This window comes from Myodes glareolus, chromosome 17 (genome assembly GCF_982192425.1).
Source record: "Myodes glareolus chromosome 17, mMyoGla1.1, whole genome shotgun sequence".
In the NCBI taxonomy this organism is placed as follows: Eukaryota; Metazoa; Chordata; class Mammalia; order Rodentia; family Cricetidae; genus Myodes; species Myodes glareolus.
The window spans coordinates 15,916,969-15,934,574 of record NC_142042.1 but is presented as its reverse complement, the minus strand read 5'-3'; the positions used below and the strand labels follow the sequence as shown (position 1 = coordinate 15,934,574).

At 39.7% G+C, this 17,606-nt stretch overlaps 1 protein-coding gene across 1 annotated transcript; it reads right to left on the bottom strand.

Annotated features, from left to right (window-relative positions):
* Positions 1–218: 218 nt before the first annotated feature.
* Positions 219–16,147, bottom strand: LOC125412827 (guanylate-binding protein 1-like). The gene is made up of 10 exons (XM_087897507.1): positions 15,943–16,147; positions 13,123–13,250; positions 12,303–12,412; positions 11,371–11,567; positions 10,421–10,669; positions 9,336–9,616; positions 8,522–8,734; positions 7,707–7,809; positions 7,292–7,485; positions 219–461 (listed from the first exon to the last, which is right to left on the bottom strand). Exons 1-10 carry the CDS (start codon positions 16,130–16,132, stop codon positions 351–353), a joined length of 1,776 nt encoding a protein of 591 aa, XP_087753633.1. The 5' UTR covers positions 16,133–16,147; the 3' UTR covers positions 219–350.
* Between the last annotated feature and the right edge of the window lie 1,459 nt (positions 16,148–17,606).

The window sequence follows — 17,606 nt, the reverse complement described above, 5'->3', positions numbered from 1 at the left end:
TACTCATACATCTAAGATTAAGATAAATAATGCATTACAATGACTCTCCCAAAGCGCCCTTGGACAACTTGGTTCCAAATTATATGCCACCATTTATGAATGTACTCAATGTTCCTTTGTTTCCTAGAGATCATCGATACGTCTCTTGTGTTAGAGACACAATGATATCCTTGATATTCAATTATACAGGGAAATAAACATGATTTCAATGATCGCACTGAACACCATTGCAGATTTTTTATTTTCTGATACAGGACTCAACTAATACCAAGTGGAGTGACACTATGTCCCCATTAAACACCATGTTTAGTTGTGCTCTGTAACCCAGGACAGCACTGTTTGCTAGGCCTTTAGAGTATGGTCAGTTTCCACTTTGGTTCCCTTGTCTGGAGATTCTTTATCTCATCTTGAAGCCTTTTGCGCTCCTGCTGAAATTCCTCATTCAGTAGTCGAGCCTGTTCCTAAAAAGTGACAAGTGAAAACAATGAGTTATTGAACATATCCCCGTGTTCTATACTATTCATAATTCCATATGAATTATCCTTATCATTTAATTTCTTAAATTTTTCTCTAACCTTAATTTTATTATAATTTAACCTGTTTTTAGTCATAAATAAATTTTGATATTCAAAGGTTTTCTTTTATTTTCCCTTTTGGACGTTTTTATCCCCATACCCCAAATTGCGATTTTTCTTGGGCAGCTGTGGTTACTACTACTAAAAAAAAGATAATATGAGGGTTTTTTCCTCATTGGTTGTCTATGGTCCCTGTAGGTAATCTTAATTTTGTTTTTGACTTCAGATTTTAGCATTAATGACTTTAATACATCTACCTACTCATATCTTATATAAATATGCAGCACAGGAATGAATTCTTAAAATCTAACTAAGCCTCTGAAACTTACACTAAGAAATGTAGTCTAGAGGCTGGGGGATGACTGTCAGTAGCATGCCTGCTGCACAAGCATAGGACCTAAGCTGAAATCCTGAGCACCCGAGTAAAAGTTAGATGCAGCACAGTTCTGTAATACCACGCTAGGAAGGCAGATGTAGGCAGATTCCTGAAGTTCGTTGGCTAGTTAGGCTAGCCCCATCATTGAGTTCAAGGTTCAGTGAGAGACCCTGTCTCAAAAAATATGGTTGTGAGTGATGAAGGAAGATTGGAAGTGCATCCAGTCTTCACATCTATGTGCACACATGAAGAGACACTAACATACACATGCATGTTCACACACACAAAGACAAAGAGAGAGAGTAAAAATAAGAGAGAGGGTGGGGAAGAAGGAGGAGGAGGAGGAAGAGGAGGAGGAGGAGGAGGAGGAGGAAAGGAAGGAAGGAAGGAAGGAAGGAAGGAAGGAAGGAAGGAAGGAAGGAAGGAAGGAAGGAAGAAATTTAGTGTAGCCTTCCAGATCTTGAGAGCTTCTGGCTAAACACAAATTTGGAACAGAGTACAGGAAAGAGGAGAGACAGAGAATCACATGACTGTTAGGGCTGAGGAGTTCCTCTCCTCATAAACACACTCTCAGGAATAAATTCACACCAGTAAGACAGAAAACTACCATGTGGATTCCACTATGGGAACCATAGTTTAATTTGTTGTATGTATCATATAAATAGTGACCTTTTGTAAACCTATCAGACTTACACCAGACTTCTCTATAGAAACCATGAAAGCCAGAAGGTCCTGAATAGAGGTACTGCAGAAATTAAGGGACCATGGATGCAAGCCCAGACTACTTTACCCAGCCAAGCTTTCGTTCACTATCAACGGAGAAAACAAAATATTCCAGGATAAAAACAAATTTAAACAATACGTAACTGCTAATCCAGCCTTACAGAGAATACTAGAAGGAAAATTACATCCCAAGGAATCCAACATTGCCAACACTGACTACAATAATTCAGACATCTAGCGACCCTTCACTAGCACAATTCAAAGAAGGAAAACACATACACTCTATTACGCCCCAAAAAAATGACTGGAGTCAACAACCAACGGTCATTAATATCTCTTAATATCAAGGGACTCAATTCACCTATAAAGAGGCACAGACTTAGAGATTGGATACGAAAACAGGATCCAACATTCTGCTGTTTACAAGAAACACACCTCAACCACAAAGACAGACACCTACTCAGAGTAAAGGGTTGGGAAAAGGTTTTCCAAGCAAATGGACCTAAGAAACAAGCGGGTGTGGCCATTCTAATATCTAACAAAATCTACATCAAACTAAAATCAATCAGAAGAGATGGAGATGGACATTTCATACTCATAACAGGAACAACTCATCAGGAAGAAGTCTCAATCCTGAATATCTATGCCCCTAATGTAAAGGCACCCACATATGTAAAAGAAACTCTTCTAGAACTCAAGGCAGTCATCAAACCACACACGCTAATAGTAGGAGACTTCAACACTCCTCTCTCACCAATGGACAGGTCAATCAGACAGAAACCAAACAGAGAATTAAGAGATTTATTGAAGGTATTGAATCAAATGGACTTAACAGACATCTATAGAACACTCCACCCAAATAGGAAAGAATATACCTTCTTCTCTGCAGTTCATGGAACCTTCTCGAAGATTGACCACATACTCGGTAACAAAGCAAACTCCCACAGATATAAAAAAATATTAGTAACCACCTGTGTCTTGTCAGATCACCATGGATTAAAATTAGAATTCAACAACAATGCTACTCCCAGGAAGTCAACAAACTCATGGAAGTTGAACAGTCAACTACTAAATCACCCCTGGGTCAAGGACGAAATTAAGAAAGAAATTAAAGTCTTCCTTGAATTTAATTAAAACAAAGACACAACATACTCAAACCTATGGGACACTATGAAAGCAGTGCTAAGAGGAAAGTTCATAGCAATAGGTGCCCAACTAAAGAAAACGGAGAAAGCACACATTGGAGACCTAACAGCACACTTGAAAGCTCTAGAAAAAAAAGAAGCTGATTCACCCAGGAGGAGTAGAAGACTGGAAATAATCAAACTGAGGGCTGAAATCAACAAAATAGAAACACAGAAAACAATCCAAAGAATCAATGAATCAAAAAGCTGGTTCTTGGAGAAAATCAACAAGATTGACAAACCCCTATCCAAACTAATCAAACGGCAGAGAGAGCACATGCAAATTAATAAGATCAGAAATGAAAAGGGGGATATAACCACAGACACAGAGGAAATTCAGAGAATCATTAGATCTTACTACGAAAGTTTATATCCCACAAAGTTGGAAAATGTAAAAGAAATGGACATTTTTTTAGATAAGTACCATATACCAAAGTTGAACCAAGAACAGGTGAACAATCTAAATAGACCTGTCAGTCGTGAAGAATTAGAAGCTGTTATCAGAAATCTCCCTACCAAAAAAAGCCCAGGACCAGATGGTTTCAATGCAGAATTCTACCAGAACTTCCAGGAAGAGCTAATTCCTATACTCCTTAATGTATTCCATAATATAGAAACAGAAGAGTCATTGCCAAACTCCTTTTATGAAGCTACAGTTACCTTAATACCAAAACCACATAAAGACACAACCAAGAAAGAGAATTACAGGCCAATCTCACTCATGAACATCGACGCGAAAATTCTCAATAAAATCCTGGCAAACCGAATCCAGGAACACATTAGAAAAATTATTCATTATGATCAAGTAGGCTTCATCCCAGAGATGCAGGGCTGGTTCAACATACGCAAATCTATCAATGTAATCCATCATATAAATAAACTGAAAGAAAAAAACCATATGATCATTTCATTGGATGCTGAAAAAGCATTTGACAAAATTCAACACCCATTTATGATAAAGGTGTTGGAGAGACTGGGGATACAAGGATCATACCTAAATATAATAAAAGCAATATACAGCAAGCCGACAGCTAACATCAAATTGAATGGAGAGAAACTCAAAGCCTTTCCACTAAAATCAGGAACACGACAAGGCTGTCCACTCTCTCCATACCTCTTCAATATAGTGCTTGAAGTTCTAGCAATAGCAATAAGACAACATAAGGAGATCAAGGGGATTCGAATTGGAAAGGATGAAGTTAAACTTTCGTTATTTGCTGACAATATGATAGTGTACATAAGTGACCCCAAAAACTCTACCAAAGAACTCCTACAGCTGATAAACACCTTTAGTAACGTGGCAGGATACAAGATCAACTCCAAAAAATCAGTGGCCCTCCTATACACAAAGGATAAAGAAGCTGAGAGGGAAATCAGAGAAACATCACCTTTCACGATACCCACAAATAGCATAAAATATATTGGGGTTACTCTAACCAAGGAAGTGAAAGACCTATTTGACAAGAACTTTAAGTCTTTGAAGAAAGAAATTGAGGAGGATACCAGAAAATGGAAAGATCTCCCTTGTTTTTGGATTGGGAGGATCAACATAGTAAAAATGGCAATTCTACCAAAAGCAATCTATAGATTCAATGCAATCCCCATCAAAATCCCATCAAACTTCTTCACAGACCTTGAGAAAACAATAATCAAGTTTATATGGCAAAACAAAAAACCCAGGATAGCCAAAACAATCTTATACAATAATGGAACGTCAGGAGGCATTACCATCCCTGACTTCAAACTCTATTACAGAGCTACCGTATTGAAAACAGCTTGGTATTGGCATAAGAACAGAGAAATCGACCTTTGGAATCGAATAGGAGACCCGGATATTAACCCACAAACCTATGAGCACCTAATTTTTGACAAGGGAGCTAAAGGTATACAATGGAAGAAGGAAAGCATCTTTAACAAATGGTTCTGTCATAACTGGATGTCAACCTGTAGAAGGATGAAAGTAGATCCATACATATCACCATGCACAAAACTCAGGTCCAAATGGATTAAAGACATCAACATTAATCCGTCCACTTTGAACCTGATAGAAGAGAAAGTGGGAAGTAGTCTACAAGATATAGGCACAGGAGGCCTCTTCCTAAGCAGGACCCCAGCAGCACAGACAATAAGAGAAACAAAGAATAAATGGGATCTACTGAAACTGAGAAGCTTCTGTAAAGCAAAGGACACTGTCAGTAAGACAAAAAGGCTGCCTTCTGACTTGGAGAAGATCTTCACCAACCCCTCATCAGACAAAGGTCTGATCTCCAAAATATACAAAGAACTCAAGAAACTAGGCACTAAAACTCTAATTAACCCAATTAAAAAATGGGGTACTGAACTGAACAGAGAATTCACAACAGATGAACTTCGAATGGCCAGAAGACACTTAAGGTCATGCTCAACCTCCTTAGCGATCAGGGAAATGCAAATCAAAACCACTTTGAGATACCAACTTACACCTGTCAGAATAGCTAAAGTCAAAAACACCAATGATAGCCTATGCTGGAGAGGACGTGGGGTGAGGGGAACACTCATCCATTGTTGGTGGGAATGCAAACTTGTGCAGCCACTGTGGAAATCAGTGTGGCGGTTTCTCAGGAAACTGGGAGTCAACCTCCCTCAGGACCCAGCAATTCCACTCTTGGGAATATACCCTAGAGATTCCCTAGCATACTACAAAAACATTTGTTCAACTATGTTCATAGCAGCACTATTTGTAATAGCCAGAACCTGGAAACAGCCTAGGTGCCCCTCAATAGAAGAATGGTTAAAAAAGGTGTGGAACATATACACATTAGAGTTTTACTCAGTGGTAAAAAATAATGACATCTTGAATTTTGCATGCAAATGGATGGACATAGAAAACGCTTTACTGAGTGAGGTAAGCCAGACCCAAAAAGAGGAACACGGTATGTATTCACTCATAAGTGGATTCTAAACATAATTTAAAGGTCTTTGAGCCTATTATTCGTGATCCTAGAGAAGCTAAATAAGAAGACGAACCTGATGAAGATTATCTAGCTATCCGCCAGGAGGTAGGAAATAGTCAAGAGTCCCAGATCATTCATCTGGCGATGGATGACGATACAGACGGAGACCCACATTGGAGCACCGGACTGAGCCCCCCAAGGTCCAAATGAGGAGCAGAAGGACGAAGAAAATGACGAAGGACTGCGAGGGATGCTATCACCCACTGATACAAGGGGTCGGATCTAATGAGAGTTTACCAAGGGCAGTTGGACTGCGACTGAACGAGCACGTGATCCAACCAGAGTCTCTGAATGTGGCCGGATTCTCTGAATGTGGCTGGCCCGGAGTCTTTCTGAGAAGCCATTGACAATGACACTGGGACTAGTTTCCTCTGCATATACTGGATTTTTGGGATCCAGTCTGTTTGGATACTCACCTTCCTGGACCTGGAGGGAGTGGGGACGAACTTGAACTTCCCACAGGGCTGGAAACCCTGACTGCCCTTAGGGACAGAGAGGGAGGAGGAGAGGGGGGGAGTGGGAGGGTGTTGGGAAGAGGGACGTAAATGGAAACTTTTATAATTTAATAAAATTACTTTAAAAAAAAGAAAAAAAAATAGTGACCTTTTGTTTGTATGTTTGTTCATATCGGGAGACAGGGGCTATTTCCCTGGTTGGTTTAAATTATATAGCTGAGGATGATTTTGACCTTTTGATCTTCTTGCCTCCACTTCCCAAAGTACTTAGACTGTATACTTTTTAATCTTTTTTTTTAAATATTTATTTATTTGTTATGTATACAATATTCTGTCTGTGTGTATGTTTGCATGTGTGTATGTGTGTTGTGAGCCACCATGTGGTTGCTGGGAATTGAACTCAGGACCTTTGGAAGAGCAGGCAATGCTCTTAACCTCTGAGCCATCTCTCCAGCCCCCTATACTTTTTAATCTTATATTAACTTGTGTTCCTGTCTTCTGTATAATACAAATATAGTTCTTGGTTCATGGAGTCTTAAAAAGAAATAAAGAAAAACATAAAGAGCATAGCTGCCATGAACATATATTACTAAATGGCTTAGTGTGACAACATTACACATTACTATCTTAATCACCAGACATGAGCAACAGACTCAAGCAGAACTTAGAAATAAACAGCCCAAGAGATTAGGCTTCTCCAGCCTTTAGGCTTCATTACCTTTCATGATGAACAGAGAGCAAGAAACTGGATAGATAACTCAGCAGAAATGTGTGTGTTACTGGCTAGAATTCAGTTCCAAGCCTCCAAGTCAGGTGGCTCACAAGCACCTCTAACTCAAGCCCCAGGGGATCTGACTTCCTCTTTGGGTCTTTACATATACTAAAATCACATTAGCAAATGCACACACACACACACACACACACACACACACACTTTAGATATGTTTAAATGAAGAGAATATAGATGATGATGCAATTTAAATACCTGAAGCTTGTGCTCAATGTCCTGCTGTTGCTTCTCTTTCAGTTGGGCATGTTCCTTCTCCATCTTCTCAGTCAACTCTTTCACGTGCTCCTGGTAAAACTTCTCTTTCTCTTTCATCAACTGATTCTTCTTCTGATGCACTACCTCCAATAATTTTGCTGTAGCCCGTGCAGCTTCAGCAGCCACATGCTCCACTGGGGGGGGGGGGACAAGAAGGAAGGCGAAAATGCAGCATGTGTTATTCTTCTTCCTTACCTGCTACACTGATACTGATGACGTCATAATACTACCTTGACTGACAGCAGTCAGTAAGACACAACTTTGTTTTTAGCTATGGTTTAGGGTCCCAGGTTTACAAGTAATTTAAACATTCCACAGCTTTCAAGAGAACAGAGTCTCTTAACTGGTGACTCACACTCAATCTCCTTTTCCTTTTCCGTCAGAGTCTTGTCTGTCTGTAGAATTGCATCAGTCACACTCTCCTTGGATTGCAAAAATTTCTGCAGAGCTTTTTCAGCCTTCAAGTCCAGAAAACAAAAAGTTAATATCAGAAATTACTGAATGCTTTTATGCCTGTTTCTCTACCCTCCATTCCTCTAAGGATGCCTTTTGGTATTTGGAGTTCCAGTCACAGAAACAAGCGCATGATCACATGATCCAGGATGGACCCATCCCACTAAGGAATGTCTTTATTGTAGACCCATGCTGGATAAAAGAGATTATCTTGCTAGACTAACAGTTCTAAATTGGAGTTAAGTGTGATGTGGTACTAGATGGGATGAGTTTATTGTAACCCTTCTGGAGAACACAGTTATTTGAAGGAATGAGAAAGGGAAGGAAGTATGGGCCTGGAGAAGAGTGATGGATGAAAGACATAGATATTACCTCACCCAGTTGTCTTTTAAATCCTGTTAAAAGGTCAAGTAATGAATTATATGTTCTGTATAAGGAGTATCATTTGGGTCTTTTGCAATACAAAGAGTCTAGCTAAAACACAGGGTACAGCCATACTGGTGTCTAATGTGATTGTTCACTGTGAACTCAATTGTTGAGTGAGTGTAATTTTTCTGATGGATAAGCAGGAAGCATTCCATGTGATAATCTTCTTGTATATGATGTTGACCTTATATGTGGTATGCAAACAGTATAATCCTCTCCCAGACATTATGGGTGTAGCTCTGCAGTCTGGAGGTCAGCAGCTTCCCAGAACACTCACATAACCTTGGTTACCTGAACCCCCTTTCTGGGTTCCTCAGAGTACTTCTTCTTTAATTCCTTTATCTTCTTACTAAAAAGACAGTATCCCCCTGGTTTAGAATAAATGCCCTGCTTCACTTCATCTTCTAGTGGACTGAAAATATTCTGAAGCAGAGCTGAGCAGTGATCTGAGGATGCCTGTACATTCTTCTTATATAATTCTTCTCCCTTTCTTTCCAACTTGGCCTTTAATGTAAAAATGAAAAGAAAAAAATTAAGAAGGAAAAGAAGCCCGAGTTACAAGTTTCTGGGAACATTTCTCAAAACATAAACAAACACAAAACAAACAAAGGAAAACCTATGAGCATTCACTATAATTACATTGCCTCCTCTGATGCCAGCTTACTGATGTCACCCCTTACTCCTTGACTGTGAAGTTTAGAGCAAAGTAATCTTTTTTTTCAGACTGGACTAAAGGTGGAATACAAAATGAACATAGCTCAACATTAGTTTGCCTCTGATAGCTAAGGCTACGGTTTTTTAAGATATTGACTTGAATATTGGATCAGTCAACAGACACTATACATGCAGCTTGATCATACATGACTTATTTTTCTATACTTAATTCAGTGAAGTGGCACATTGCCAGGTTATTCATGAAGGAGAAATGTTTTAAAGTTTTGAGTCTATGAAAATCCATTATTTCTGATTATTGTGATTATTAATGGGTACTTATTACTAATTCAAAATCTAGTAACAGTTGGCCCCCTCAAACACCCATTTCAATTCCCCCATAGCACTTCGCCTTCCAAAATCTATATCCAGGTAAACATGAGAGAATTATTACCACTAATTCTGTTAGGAACACTTGGTTAACATCTTTGAAGGAATTTTCCATGAAGATCTTGATGGCTTCTTTCTCACTGGCCTTGTGAAGGTCCAGAAGCTCCTGGAGGTTTTCTGTGGGCAGCTGCAACTTCTGGGTCATCTGCTGGTCATAATGGGCAATGGCCTTTTGCATTGCAGCTGCATTCTCTGTCTTAGACAAAGCCAGGACAGCATTCTCCATGCAGGGAAGACCACCACTGCTGATGGTGTTGACATAGGTTACTACTAAACTCTCTAGTCCTATAAACAGAAAATAGATGACAATGTTTGCTACAGGGGGATGAAGAAAACACTTATCTATGTAATTCTGGATATGTCTATCATTGATGTCTTAAAAGCACCAGTGTCCTTAACATCATTTGGAAGAATGACAGACAGAAGCATCTCAACCTCTACCTCACATTGATGAGATAAGATCTTCCTCCAGGCAAAGATCTTCTCATGAGGTATTTAAGATAACAAAGGCAAAGAATGCTGGATGAAGATTACAAGAACCTGTGTCCATGGGATTTTTGTGCCCATTTTAATTCATGATGGCATCTCTCATATGCATGGAGAATGTTTGCCTGTGTTCATCAGATCTTCCCATAGTAAGCATTCCATCCAATTTGGCAATAAAACATGCTTTCCCGGTCAGTAATTCTCCAACAAGTTGATTACAAAAAAAAAAATGGCATTGCTAAATACTATCTGTAGGTTATTGGCACATGCTCACTGTATACACTGATGAGACAATGACTGTCTCCATGCAGATTTTCTTGTACTTACATATTAAGAACCACATTTATTTAGTTGATATCATGTTGATGAACACAGAACCAGATTGCTGAGTAATTTAAGAAGGATTTATTTTTCTTTTACCCCCTTTTCTCTATTCCCAACAAGAAAATGTGACAGACAAAATCTATTATAAATGCTGGCACCACCTGCAGCTTAGCATTGCAGTGGTGATGGATCTATATTTCTTCATGGCGGAAATGGGTCTTTGCCATCTCATGGTGCTGTGGCCTAGACAGTGAGCAGAAGGACTGGGAAGAGACTCACGTGGCCCATTGACCTTGATGCCTCCTGAAAGCATTTTAACCTTGGAACAGCTGAACACATAGGAGCAGAACTCTGTCACTTGTTCCATGAAATTGGAGTTCAGGTCTTGATCTTGCAGTGATTCCAGCTGACCAAGTTTCTTCCCATGTGCTGGCCGCTCAAAGACAAAGCATTTCTTCTTTGGGAAGAATTTGCGGATACAGAGCCGAGGCAGATTAAACTTTTGTTCTTTATCTCTTTGGCCAGTACCTAGATGGAGCAAAATCAGGATTTTCAGTCAGGATATAGAAGGAGAGTATATGTTTTTTAATTTAGTCATATGAGCTTTTGAAATCCTAGCATGCTGAAAGCTGAAGCAGGAGGATTATAAATTGAGGCCAGCCTGAGTCACAGAGTGAGATCCTACAAATACAAAACAAGAACAGAAAAGAGAAATTGTCTGCTTTAAGGATTGTCAGTCTAGGAATTTCCTGAATGCTCTTTTAGGATTCGCAGGGAAAGTGGCCTCTATTCTAAGTGTTCAAATCACTTAGAGTACCTGGACCATATGTATACACAATATGCAAAGCCACAAGTACAGCATCATTTCATTCCCAAAGACACCTGGCAGGAAACAGTTGTGTGTGGGCCACACTTTTCCAAACATATATACATATATAATCTGAAAATACATAATCATTGTATACTCTATTTTGTGTTTTAGCATAAAAACAAGTCCAAAGCAGGAAACTCAAATTGATCATGGTGCAGGAAAAGGTGCATAAAATATATTTGCTCCTAGAACAAAAGAGAAATGTTTAACTCAATCTATTAAATAATACATTAAGCACTAGTCTTAGGAGTAGCTTGCTAGAAGAAATAGAAACTGTAGGTTAAGAAGATTATAGATTGAAAACTACAAATTTTTATTATTGTTTCACATCCCATTTAGTAGTTGCTAAGTCTCTTACCCTGTATAAGCCTCAGGGAATTCTCTAGGTATTCATCTGGAGAAATAATTTCTCCATTTGCTTTCAGCTCAAGAGAGAAGTCCCTCAGAGCCCACACGAAGTCCGGGAAGAAGCTCACAAACTCATCTGAGTCCTCTACCTCATCCTGGTCAGATGAGGATCTTGTTCTGATTCTGTCTGACAGTTCTGTCACATAGCTGAATGGCTAATTAAGGAAAACCCATGAAACAACCAAAGCACCAGCCAAAGTTCCAGGGTCTCCATCAAGTATTAGTTCTACTTTTTCCCAAACCCTAGCCCCAAAGTTTCATTCACCTTGTTCTTAACATCAGTATGAATAGTTTACGTACATACATTGCAGAATATTCCTTTACACTGTTTGAAAATGTGTCATTGTGATTGGTTTAGAAAAAAACTAAGCAGCCAATTACTAGGCAGGAGGCATAGCAGGGAGTTGTGGACAGAGAGAGCTCTGGGAGGAAGGAAGGTTAGTGCTGAACGATCGGAGAAGCAGAGCAGCCACCAGTTTTCCTCTCTGCTGAGTTCTCAGACCAAAGGGGAGATCCTGTTCCTACAAATCCTCAGACTGAGTGCTCTGAGCTCCTGTCTCCTCCTAATATTCCTCTCTCCACCCGACCATATCACTCCTGTCTACACCTCCCTAGTGCAGGGATTAAAGGTATGAGCTATCACCATCTGACTCTGTTTATCTTGGAGACTGAATTAATCTCATGTAGCCCATGGTGGCCTTGAAATCACAGAGATTTGTCTGCCTCTGTCTCCCGAGTACTGGGATTAAAGGCCACCGCCTGGCCTCTGTAGCTGACTATTGGCTTAGCTCTATACTCTGATCCTCAGGCAAATTTTATTCGTTAGATCATAAGCAAAACATCACCCCACGCTGGTGCTCTTTGGAACCACATAAAGGATACTGAAGTTGGTCCATGGCCTGCTGGTTAATGGTTCCCATACTGTTGTACACAAATATGCTGCTTAGAAGTATAGCGAGGGCAAAGATCCAGCAGTCATTCTGGTTGTCACCCTGGAAGTCAGAATACACATGGATCAGGGGTATGTTTTGTTCTCATGTCACTTTCCAGATGAGTAATGATAAAATATATTCACTTCATTAAAAGGGATTTTAGAGTTTCACTAAGGTTAAAAAAATGAAACCTTTGTGACCTATGCGTGGTACAATACAAAAGAAAAGAAACAGCAGGAAACCTGCAAATACCATCCACAGTACTTGTAGGGTGGTTGTTCTTTTGGTTTGTGGTTTTATTTTTGATGCTTCTCACTAGTGCTTCTTAGTCTGTTGTTAGTGTTTCAATACTGAAGACTAGCACCCTGCTGTTCTATGATCAGGTCTTATGACTAGTTCCCTCCTCTTTGTTAACCACACATGACGGCATGTCACGTAAGTAAAAATGAAAATGATGCTACAATGAAGTTTAAACTCTGGGTGAAAAACTACAAAGCTTACAGTCCTACTTAAGTCCTTAGAACCCACATGGTGGAAAAAGTAACTGCACCCAAATGTACTCTAACCTCTGTATGTGCAATGAAGTTCATGTACCATGCACATATAATGCACTCACACATATACTTACAATGCATGCATGCATGTACACATGCACATGAAAACACAATATAAATGAAAATGAACATACTAGGTTTTAAAGCAACATAGATAACAGTATATAATATTCAGAGATGAGGGGATAAATTGCACACTGAGCCCTCAATCCTTACTTTCTCAACATCCCCCAGGCCCTCAGTATCAAGCAGAACTAGAGTGTGGTCTGGCTTCTGGGGATGAGGGACACACCACATCCAGATCCCCTTGGTGTGAGACTGCACTGTGGAGCCCAGAGAGAAACCTGAAAAACAGAGAGGAAATGAGGGATTAGACATGTGGAAACAAGTGCTTTAAGAAAATGATGATAAAATTGGCATAATTGATCAGGGAGGATGCCTCAGTGATTAAGTGTGCCTGCTGCTCTTGCAGAGGACCAGAGTATGGTTCTCAGCATCTATGCAACAACTCACAACTGCCTATAACTATAGTTTCAAGGAACCCTATGCCCCTTCTAACATCTGTGAATGCCAGGCATGCATGTGGTACACAGGCAAAATACTCATACATAATATCCATACATGTAAAATAATAATAAATTATAAATATTGATGTGAAACTCGGCACAAACAAGGTCCACGGAATTAGCCAAAACCAAAGCTAGTTCTGATATCACAATCAGAGACATAACAGAAATTCAGTTTTCAGATATGCAGAATACAACAGTCACAAGGCATCCGACCTTGTAAACAAAGTCCCAGAAGAGTGTGTAGCAGGCCAAAGAGCAATATGAATCTCATGAGCTCACTGTGTGTGAGGCTGTGAGGGTAAAGCTGAAGTAACAATGGAGATCCCAGGAAGTTAGAGAAGCCAAGACTGTGCGATGTTCACTGAGGAAAGCTGGCGTCACTGAGTGCACACAGCCCTAGAGAGAGCCCTTGTGTTCTATAAACAGCCGGACCCTAGAGCAAGTTAATGTTATCTAGAGAAAGCCACCATATGCCTTATATGCTGCACATGGAGCTACAGGGCTAGGCGTTTGTCCATACTGGTTCAGTCTTGCTATAGTGTATACTTTTCTTGCTATTCTCCTCAATACTGGCATTGGGGATGTTTATTCTGTGTCAATGTATATTACAAGTTGCCTTAAGTCTTAGATGAGTTGGTGGACTTTTGTACACTATCAGAACTTTAAGACTATGGGTACTTTTTGGGTCTGTGAGAATCTGACTTTGCAAGCCTCATTTTAAATAAAGGACTTCATCTCAAGACATACAATAAGCAAGGGGCAGCATTCTCAGCTCCAGAAATACTCTGCAATAGTGGAATTTGAATGGATACCCTGAAAATAGCCAATTAAGGAGCTAGGGAACAGGGCCATAAAATTTAACAAAGTCCAGATGATCCTAGGAGGCATCCTGTCCTTGAAGATACCTTGTCAGTTATTAATGGCTCTTTGTTAAAATTTTCATGCCCCAAAACTGATCAATAGTTTTAGAAACTACCTTTCCCTATGCCCTCCTTACCCAGTCCCAAGGCAAAAAGACATGAACTCCCCTGATTATGGCATTTCACCTTCAAAAGTTCTCCCCTTTCCCAGGCTCACCACTGAACTTCTCTTACCCACTGCATGGATTTGCTGGAATTGTGATCCAAACTCGAGTTTGTACATTAAAGAACTCATGAAATTTTCATCAGAATCCAGGCTCTGTGAATTCATTTGGGGATGAGTAACAAGTCCATAACAAGTCCAACTGCATTTTGAGGCCAGGGAAGAATGATCCTTTTTTGAATGTAAAATGTCCATTGCAGGCTCATGTATTTGAACACTTGGTACACACTTAGTGGTATTGTGTTGGGACCTGTGGAAGCATTAGGAGGTAGAACTTGACTGGGAGAGGGCAGGCCTTTGAAGGTTCTTACTGGCCTTGCTTAAGGTCCTCTGCTCTCTGCTTTCTTGGTTCTTGATATGAACAAGCCACAAACTCCTACCACTACACATATAGCCACAAAGTTCTGTCTCCCCAGACATAGTGGACTGATATCCCCTGAAATGTGAGGCAAAGCAAATCCTTCTTCCTTCCATTGCTGCCATCAGGCATTTTATCCATGATAAGACTAAAAAAACCTGGCCTCAGATAGGTGTCTTTATAGCCATCTTCATGGCATGGTTCAGAGTACTCAACTGTCCTGTTTACAGGTGAATGGATGTTGTAATTAAGACATATTTTACCAATGAAGCTCAAAAAGAAAGAACATTTTGATATACTTTTCTCAAGGTGAGAAAACTTAAAGGTATCATGCTAAGTGAAAGAACCAATAACAAAACCCCCATATTTTATAGAATCCCACTTAAACGACATTCCTAGGACATTTGTATTAATAGACAGTGCATGTGGAGGATTGAGATAGGGTGGACAATGAGCTAGTTCTAGAGAAGGAGGGAAGAGAGATACACAGATGTATACATTTAGCACAGAAAAGTGTACTTAAAAACAATCACAAAGATAAATCTTATTTATTTTACAATAAAAAAAGTCAACACATATAATCCAGATACAGGCAAACTTTTTAAGCATTAAAGACCCACTGATGTTACTTGAACATGTTATCAATGCGTTAATGCTAATTAACATGTAAATTAGTTCATCTTTACTACCTCCTTTCTGCTTCTAGGAAAGGAACCAGCTGTGGTTTAAGAAGGGAAACCAAGAGTTAGATGAGGAGGTGCAGGCCAACAGCACTCAGGAGGCCAAGGTTAGATCATAAGTTCAAGATCAGACAAGACTATGTACTGAATTAAAGGCCTGCTTGTGCCCTAAAGCAAGACCTTGTCTCAAAAACAAAGCAAACAGATAAAGCAACAATAACAATGACAAAAGGGATGCCAACATCCAACTATGACCAAAAGATTAAATTATTCACACTCTCATGCAAGTAGCAGACAATGTGAGTGGGCACAAGGGTACCAGCATAGCATAGTTGGAGGCACTCACCTGCATTCTTTCCAGCCAGCCTGTTCATCAAGTAGGATTTGCCTGTGCAGTAGAAACCCACGATGGCCACCACCGCCACTGGCTGCTTGATGGCAGACAGGATCCTCAAAGCCTCCTGATTGGCTACCAGTTGCCCTTTCACATTCTCAATGAGGCAAACAGGGCCTGGCATGTGGACTTCTGAGGCCATTGTGCAGGCCCGTCCCTTGTCTAGAAAGGGAGAGAGGAGATTACCTAGAATCTATTCTTTTTACTCAGAAGGTAGAGTGGTAAAATTCTCAACAAAAATAACAGTGTTTGGTGCATCAGAGACAAGGCTGAGGGAGAAGCGGTATAATTTTATAGTCTTCTAAAATATTATTAAAGAATTTCCTTTATAATATGACAACATTCTACTGTGCTTACATCAGAAATATCCCATTTGATTTAGCACTGAGAATTTTTCTTATTCAAGATTTTACATTATATATCAAATAAGAAGCAGAATCAGATTTAGAGAAATTATTTTGCATTGTTGCTAATATGCTCAGTTAAATATTCATTTATTCATTGTCATTATAAGGAATAAATACCCCCCCCGGAATTAACACTTCTTTTTTGATGCATGTCTTTTCGATAATTACTAGAGATTATAAAATACGTTCCTTTTTACCTATATCATGGGTATGAGTCATCCACAGAATTAATAACATTGTCATTTCAGAAAAAGCATAAACATAGAAAAATATTACGTGTTTCTGTGTTACAAAATTTATGAAATTATGTGACAGTGACACTTACAAGGACATGATTACACATGAGCAGTGCTCTGAAACTTAAGCAGCTATGTCTCCAATGTGCCTATACCCAGAGAGGGTGTGTGAGCACCAATGCAAAGGCTGGATATTGCAGAAAGCAGCTCTGCTGTAAATAGCAAGAAATCAGGAAGCTTCTCAATACCACAAGAGAGGAAATGTTTCAAAGAATTATTTCCTGCCATTCTCCTTTAGGTTTTCAGTTCATTTTTCATTTGCTAGAGAAAGGGGGGATATAAAGAAGGGGCAGAGAAGCCTTGGGAATCAGAGACTAGGAGCTGACCAGTTATCAAGCAAGAATGTGATAAGTAAGAACGGTGCCCGACTGAGGTTCTGGATCCCAAAGGACAGGAACAACAGCCTGAAGACCTGAAGTTGGGGACAAGATAAGCAGACATGTCCTCAGTCTTTTGTTCCCGACCTTCTAGAGAAAGCCCTTCACTACAGTATAAGAGCCGGTCTTGCAGGAGAGGGATAAAAACTACATGGATATAAGGAATAAGCCAGTCTTCCTACTGAAGGAGGATATTCTCTTGGCAGCCAAGATCAGATGTGTGATGGTCATGGCCCTGCTCTTCATCCTTCACTCTGAGTTTCATCTATGACCCAAGGTTCCCAGAAAACAGGCTCAACAAAATTGACTTCAAACTAAAATCAATCAGAAGAGATGGAGATGGACATTTCATACTCATAACAGGAACAATTCATCAGAAGGAAGTCTCAATGAATATCTATGAATATCTATGCCCCTAATATAAAGGCACCCTCTTATGTAAAAGAAACTCTTCTAGAACTCCAGGCAGTCATCAAACCACACACACTAATAGTAGGAGACTTCAACACTCCTCTCTCACCAATGGACAGGTCAAT